The 8,486-nt window shown below is 37.7% G+C and overlaps 1 protein-coding gene across 2 annotated transcripts in view; it reads left to right on the top strand.

Moving 5' to 3' along the window:
* The window catches only part of LOC131912626 (chitinase-like protein 3), a 61,724-nt gene extending 59,952 nt beyond the window's left edge, over positions 1-1,772 (top strand). For both annotated transcript variants that reach the window (XM_059264938.1, XM_059264940.1), the window contains 3 exons: positions 422-541; positions 623-764; positions 1,489-1,772. In XM_059264938.1, the coding sequence (XP_059120921.1) occupies positions 422-541; positions 623-764; positions 1,489-1,520 (294 nt within the window). In that variant the 3' untranslated portion in view covers positions 1,521-1,772. The remainder of the gene's footprint in view (positions 1-421; positions 542-622; positions 765-1,488) is intronic.
* The last annotated feature ends 6,714 nt before the right edge of the window (positions 1,773-8,486 follow it).

The raw sequence follows: 8,486 nt of genomic DNA on the forward strand, positions 1-8,486 counted from the left end.
TGTGACCAATGTAGGGGTTGCTAACTACAGGTTGAAAACCTAAATCATACCCTTAGGTCTGCTAATAAGACCATGTAGTTAAAAGGGAGGTTTATTTTGTGGGGTAACTTACAAGCAAAGGGATAGGTTACAGGGTCCAGGAAAGGTGTAGCACAGTCCAGCTCTGTTCTCTGGGAAACTCTGCTTGGTCTACCTCCAGCATCCAGGATCCAGGAAGCAAGAGAGCCGGCACATCCAGATCTCAGGTCTTAAGGGCTCCTGTCTTGGCCTTGCCTTGTAGGCGTGACAGTTACTGAAGCCTCAATGGGGGTAGTACTTCCAGGTCAAAGCTGGAATAGCTACCCACTACAAACAAAGTGTATGCTATTTTTCTTTTTTTGGTATTAATGCTTAAATATTTGAATCTCTCCAATATTTAAAGATTTGCAACTTCTTGAATCAAGGAGCCACTGAGAAATGGAATGCCCCTCAGGAAGTGCCCTATGCATTTAGGAACACAGAATGGGTTGGCTATGATAATGTCAAGAGCTTCCAGATTAAGGTAAATTCAGTCCATTGGATGTGCAGCGATCTCATTTCTGACTCACAGGGATCAAGTAACTCATATCTTCTGTTTAAACAGGCTCAGTGGCTCAAGGACAATAACTTAGGAGGTGCTATGGTCTGGCCCCTGAACATGGATGACTTCACTGGTTCTTTCTGTAACCAGGGAAGTTTCCCTCTGACCTCTACCTTAAAGAAAGCTCTCAATGTCCACTGTCCTTGTAAGTAGTAGTAGTATTGGTGTATAATGCCCTTCATTAACCAAAGGTAGTTTTGACAATTCCACACCCAGTTCCCAGAGAAAATGTTTCTATTTTATCTGTTGGACCTTTCCCAGATGTGAGACAGTTTCTTCGCTTTCCAAATCCCTTGATTCCAATAATCAATATTATACACTTAATACGAACCAGGCCTACCTTGTGGGTGGGGTGGGATGTTCCAGGTCTACTCAGTCTTCAAGGCATAAAAGTCCACAGAAACTTTAGTCACATTCAGTTTTCAAATCTTTAACCCTTTAAGGATCTTCATTAGCATACATCCATGCCCCTTTGGGGCATTTTACCAGAAAGACTTCAACAGTGTCCAATGCACACCTGTATCCATATTCTCTCTGATGAGCAGTAAGTACTGAGTTTTTTTTTAAGATCAAACTGAAATACTTGACTGGCTATTTATAAAATATTGTTAATGTAAAAGAAGTAAATTTAATTGTTCAACATACTCTCAGGTAGGCAATGAAGACATGGAAATGTAATAAAAACTGGATTTATGTGGTAACTTTCCCTAACAGCCGAGTCTGGTTTTGTCTTCTGATCTAACTTGAGTGACTATGAAGTTAAATTGTATCTCCAGTTCATGCTATCTCATTAGTACTTCTCTTCATTTCCAGGAGCAGTCTACCTTCTATCTAGGATCACAACTTTGTCTTTGTACTTTATGTTTCAGGTTATGAGGCATCTTATCGTGAGGAGCTTTAGCCTGTAATTGGTCCTCAATTTGGGCAGTTGGTTCTCTGTCAGCCTCCCATAGAAAATAACAGAAGTAGATGCTGGTCCTGCCTGAATTGAATCACATACCAGCACAACTGTATGTGATGCATATCACCAGCTGTGATGCAACCAGCCATGGTCTTCACCTTTTACATTTGTCCAAGCTCTGAACATCCTCCCACGCTTCTTTTAAAGCCACTTATTTTCTGCCCTTTTTTAAAAATAAAATTCATGTTCAAATCTTGTGTTTTGTGTGTGATTTGGAGCAAATCTTTTGTTGGTGTGAGATGCCATCTACTCATTGGTTATAGTGGTGAAAGAGGCATTGAGAGTATTTGGGGATCTAATTTGCTTTCTATCTTATATTTGCAAACATGGTTCTGTAGGAAAGTGGGAGCTGTGGGAGAAGGCAGTGTTTCGTGGTTCATAAAATTTAGAATGCAGGAAGAAGTGTTTATACCATGTTGACCATACTCCACAAGCAGCCACAGTGACTCTAGGATTCCAATTGGTAATCAGTGCTCTTTGGCTTGACCAGTAATCCTTTGTAGGACATTCATAGACAACTTCAGAGGAATCAAAACTGTTTGAGCACCTACTGGTTCTGCAGATTTGGAAGCTATGCAAGGACTTCTCATTTGGTGCTTTCCCATTATTGAATATGAAGGAGATCCATCCTAAGCAGTCTTACTCAATGAAACCAATGTTGGAGGCCATATGCTCTCCCCTAATCCAGTGGAATGACTGTGAATCTCTCCTTAACTTGTCAAATATTGTTGGTTTTTCATATATTTTGCTGTAGTCAAGTGAATATAGACACTACAATGTTGAAAATCTTTGAATGTAGTTTATATCCACCAGAAATATTTATGTTTTTTCAAGTAGCTCTATTATACAATTCCATAAGCAGTTCTGTATTATAGAACTCAACTTTTTTCTAACACTAGATAAGTCTTCAACTTTCATATAGCAGCACCATTCTGTTTTTCTTTCTGTTATTTTGATTGTTCTGAGGATGTCATATCGGATTAATTTTTTTGAGACAGGGTTTCTCTGTATATCTTTGTTGCCTGCTGTCATAGAAATTGCTCTGTAGACCAGGCTGGCCTTGTACAGATCTGTCTGTGGCTGGAGTTTTCTCCAGTCTTGCCCAGCCTCATGGACCCCACAACCGCTTACAAAGTAATCACTCAGAAGATCATATTAATTTAACTGCTTGGCCATTAGCTCAGGCCTACCACTGTCTAGCTCATACACTTAAACTCAGCCCATTTCTGTTAATCTATATGTCACAACATGTTCCGTGGCTTTACCTGCTGCCTTTACATGTTCCTCTCTGGATGGCAGGCTGGCATCTACTCACTCAGCCTTCCTCTTCCCATAATTCTCTTTTCTGCTTGTCCTGCCTATCATACACATCCTACTTGGCTACTGGCCAATTAGTGTTTTATTTATCAATCAATCATAGCAACATACATTCACAACATGCAGGACATCCCATGGCACTTCCCCTTTTCTGTTTTTTCAAAAAGGGAAGATTTTAACTTTAATATAGTAAAACTACATATAACAAAACAATTGTCAAGCATGGGACTCGAACCCACGTCTGTCTGCCTCTGCCTTCTGAGTGCTGGGATAAAAGGAGAGTGCCACCACTGCCCGGCTCATGTTGCATTCTTAGAACGTGCAATTTTTCATTTAGTCAATTGGTATTGTCACTCTGCATAATTTCTATATTGTTCTTTAATGTTTTATCATTTGTCAGTATATTCCTCTTAAATTAAAGAGCACTCCATTGCATGCATATTATAGTATACTTCTATTTTTATCTACTGATTAATATTCATCATTGCATATTTTTTTCTATTGTCCGTAATGTTACTCTGGACACAAAGTTACAAATATCTCTTCGGGGTCTACCTTAGGTTCCTTTGAGTACATGCCTAGAAGAATTACTATACCTTTTACTCCAAAGTAGCACTGCTCTTTCCTGAATGCATGAGAAGTGCCAAATCAAGTCAGTGGGACATAGTAAGAAGAGCGTTCTAGTTCAGAGGCCATAGGGTTATGAGGAGATAGTATTTTGACCTGTTGGGTAGAGATATTGGAAATGTATATATTCAAATTAAATTGTAGGCCTGAGCAAATAATTTGTGAATATAATTTTTCATATTTAAAATATTTATTTGTTAAAAACTACAATTTTTATGAGTCCTCAGAGAATGTATAGAATGCATTTTAAGCGAAACTCAGTACAGTTCATGTTCATATGTTTCTACATCATAGAATGCCATACACATTACCCTTTGCATTTTATAAAGGATTAACTAAGGTACAGAAATAATATAAGTAACTTTCTCAAGGTCATACAACTATTAAGTGTCATAACTGCCAATGCTTCCTAGTGCCAAAGTCTACTGCTGATAACAAAAACATTGATCTATCTATTGTTAATGTGAAACACAGACTCTGTGCTAGACTTTAGATGTAATTTAAAATGAGAATAAGGCAATGTTTTTGTATGAGGATTGTCCTGGAGTGGAAGGTAAAGACTGAAACATAATGAACTATTGCAGCCTATTTTAAAAAATGCTCATGAATGCCTACAGAGTGCAAAAGCAGCCCAGTGTAGTTAGTATATGGCTGCACTACACTTAGACCAGGAGCATATTTCTTGGTTAGTGAGGCTCTATCTCAGTCCTGAGACAAACCCTGGTGTCATCCAATTACAGGCATATTTTATGGTCGAAAATTTCTTAGGCATCTGGTGTAAACGTGTCCAGCACACTCAGATAGTTACCTTATGAGAGATAAGCCCAGTATACCAAACAAGTCTCATGACACCCTAACTACAAATAGCTTAAAAAATTAATTCCTCATGTGCCCATGGCTATGGTCCAACTAGGCACTTCACTGGACGGATTGTCAATCTCCTGTCATAATCCTTATAAATTGCAAATGGAATCAATTTTCCCCACCATTGAGGCATGGATGGAAGCTCAGAATCCAAGTGTGGATTTAGAGTGTGGAGAAGATGACTGAGCTCTGAATATTGATCTGAGACACATGACAAGTTGCTACTTTTCTGTAGAATTTAGTGAAACTTTGTAACTACATGCAGACTAGAGTTTGGTAAAATTCACTGCTATCCATCACACTGACTTTGCTGAGATATTGCCACGCTAAAGTAACATAAATTATGTTAAAGCACTTTGAAAAAGCTGAATCTTCTTCATTATTAAGGATTAAAAATGCACTTACTATTGCCCTCCTCTAACTTTCTATAGTAAAAGGATAAGGCTGTTGAGCAGGAGGTAAATGAGAACAACAAACCCAGGCTGATGTAACCACCTACCTGAGTGTCTGCTCCCCTCTTTAACATCTTGATTGACAACAAGGTCCACAGCCACCCCAAGGAGAGATTCGTCCCATTCTGGAAAACCTGCATGCTTGTAAGCAGAGGACACTTATCCTTGGGATGCTGCTTTATAACTTTGTTTGGAGGCTTTGGAAAAGTATCTACTGATTGTGCTGGAGTAGAAAATGACCATCTGAAATGATGTCAAAAGGAGATAGATCAATAGTTAAGAACACTTGTAGCTATTCCAGAGTACCATGGCCTGATCCTCAGCACTGACATGGCACATAACATTTGTCTGTAACTCCAGTTTCATGAGATATGACAATCTTCTCTTGCTTTCTTGAACTAAGCTTACAGCTATACATGCAAAGAAACACATGTGCACATATCAAATGAATAATAATTAGTTTAAGTTAAAAATGGTTTGAATTCATTCTCCTTTATCAAGGTCCTTGGGCTCATCCTAACCATTACCTGTGCTCACTCTGCTCTGAATAATACTATCTCTTATGAATCTTTACCTTAGAAACAATGCCTACCTCAAACCTAGGTAGAGTACAGACAAATAGGACACAAAACAAGGGTCATGAAAGTCATATAAGTTTCAGACAGAAAATAAATGTATGTTTTTTTTTATGTCTTGTCATGTTTGGTCATTTGTCATATCCTATTTCCTATGGTATCTTTCAAATGTTTGTAGGACACACAACATATAACCCATCTTTTATTAATAGCATATCATGTGACCTTTCAGAAAATGGTGTAGCTGAAGTTTTCCTATGTCCACCCGGCTCCTGCAGCCACTCAGACCCAATATAGAGACTTATATTACTTATAAACTGTATGGCTATGACAGGCTTCTTGCTATTTAGTTCTTATATCTTAAATTAACCCATTTCTATTAATCTATAAGTTGCCATGTAGCTTGTGGCTTACCAGTACTTTTACATCTTGCTTCCTATGTATCTGGCTGGCAATTCCTCACTCAGTCTTCCTGTTCTCAGAATTTTCCTCTCTGATTATCTCACCTCTGCTATACTTCCTGCCTGGCTACTGGCCAATCAGTGTTCTGTTTATTAACCAAATCAGAGCAACACATTCACAGCATACAGAGTGATATCCACAGCACTTCCTCTTTTTTTTCCAAAGGGAAGGTTTTAAATTTAACATAGTAAAATTACATATAACAAAACAATTATCAAGCAAGAATTACAGTTACAATATCTAGTCTATTTATAATATCTAGTCTATTTGTATTTGGCAAAATTAAAGAAGATATCCTATCTATCCTATATTTGTGAGTCTAAGGTTTCATATCTAACTTATTTTTTATCATGACCAAGGAAGTTAAAACTATCCAATCTTCAACTACATCAAAGACCTCAGAAGGATATAATATTACCTGAAAAAAGGGAGAAGGACATAAGCAACTTTTGGGAGTCTTGTGAGAGTAGACAGAGACAGCTGGCAACCTGAACAGTTATCCAAAGTTCCTTTGTAAAGTTGGGGCATCTGTCTTCAGCCCACAGGCCTAGAGTCTCTCAGTCACTTCTCTCTGTGTCCTGTAGAATGTCTAGCATTTTTCTCTGTGAAGCAGGAACCTGAAGGACCATTTTGCCTTGCAAAGTTCAGTGGTCACTTTCCCATGGGTCCTGCATGTCCAGTCGACACAACATTTTGTCAATCAGTCCAAGCAAGAACAGTTTCTTGCCCAAATGACTATTTTTGCCAAGAAGAAGATAAATTCCATATGGAGTGTCTTCAATGTCCATCTTTATGAAGTAAAATGGTGCTGCCAGGAGAAAACATGTCTCACTGTCCAGAAAGTTTAAAGTTTTAAAACATTTTAAATGCCATATTCTGTAGGTCTTTGAAGTGTTTGAAGATTACCTACCTAACTAAGTTATACTATGTATACCTAGAAAACTTAACATGATTATAAGTTTGACTATCATAGAAGACTAATTATTAATCTGTATTTTTTAATTATCCATCACAATCTAAATGAGTTACATAAACATAATACTTTAAATGAGAGTAGAAATATATATACAGTATAACAAAATTAAGTTTAAACTTGTATCAGTAGATTAAAATCCATAGCAGTGTAAAATTCTAAACAAGGTGTTGCTCTTTAAAAATAGGTTTAGCCGGGCGGTGGTGGCACACACCTTTAATCCCAGCACTTGGGAGGCAGAGCCAGGCGGATCTCTGTGAGTTCGAGGCCAGCCTGGTCTCCAAAGCGAGTTCCAGGGAAGGCACAAAGCTACACAGAGAAACCCTGTCTTGAAAAACCAAAAAAAAAAAAAAGTTCATTAATCTACCCTTTCATCCTATCAAAATGTTATCATCATACCTAAGTACAGTTTATCTGATTCATGTGGCCTGTAGCTAACCTTATACAATTGCAGCATTATATCAGTAAAGACAAGAGGTATTGGGACTGTGGCTGAGAAGAAAGTATGGATGGACCTCCAGTTTGACTGACCCCTCACAATGGATTTCACATACCTATCACTAGTAATAGCCCTCCAAGACCCCACAAAAAAAACAGATTCATCTTGAGTGTGTTATATGGTCAGCATGAAAGGTATACAATAAGCTCTGAATTTTATGCGCAGAGGTGTCCAATAGTCATTTGCAGAGTATGTGCTGCATCACATGTTCCTTCTGTCTTGTACCTACTTTTTCTAAACAGTGTTACTTTAGAGACTTAAATTTTATCATGTATGTCTCTACTTCAAATAAAAATGAAAAAAAAATACATCAACTTCCTTAAATCAACATATACATTCTTTTGGTCATGATGACTATAAAAGTAAGTGTGTTCCTCTTTCTACATTGTTCCAAAAATACAACACTGAAAATATGGTCATGATCTGAATACTGATAAAATAATATTAGTTCGGTTTGAGCCTTAGTGAACAATTGACTATTGCCAAGGATCTGAGTTTAATCTGCATCATGACAGTAAGCAATAAGAGATGACATTGTTCAGTTAAGAATATTTTTATAGATTCTATGCTTCACACTCCTAAGCACAGTCTTCAGGTGCAGAAGCAAGTAGATCTTTGTTTTAAAGCCTGTTTTATAATACATTGCAATGTTCTCTAAAATATTAAGGTTTGATTAGTATTCCATGTCTCTTTGTATTATTATTTAAGGAGTTTGAATATCTTCATTTTTCAGATATATGAAATTTCACAAATCTTGGAGCCATCCAGTCTTGGAGTTTCACTCAGGAAGTGCCCAAAGCCTATCAGGGATAGAGTGGGTAAACTCAGGCACCATCAAGTGGTTGATCCCTTGGAAGTTATAACCCCAGCCTTGTGTTACAGGAATCAAATAATTCTGAGTTGTTCTTTTCTTTAAACTAGTAAGTACGTAGAATATCTTTGCAGAAGCCATAATCTGGACCGTGGATGATTTCTCCAGATTTTTCTATCAGCAGCAGACTTCCCCATTCTCTTCTTTGGAAGCTTAAGCTTATATAACTTAAATTCCAGCTAGGAAACCCAAGGGTATGTGGAGGTCACTTTATGGACACAAATGTAGCCAAAATGTGTACACACATTTCTCTTCTAATTTTTAGC

The sequence above is a fragment of the Peromyscus eremicus genome, chromosome 6, assembly GCF_949786415.1.
Source record: "Peromyscus eremicus chromosome 6, PerEre_H2_v1, whole genome shotgun sequence".
NCBI lineage: Eukaryota > Metazoa > Chordata > Mammalia > Rodentia > Cricetidae > Peromyscus > Peromyscus eremicus.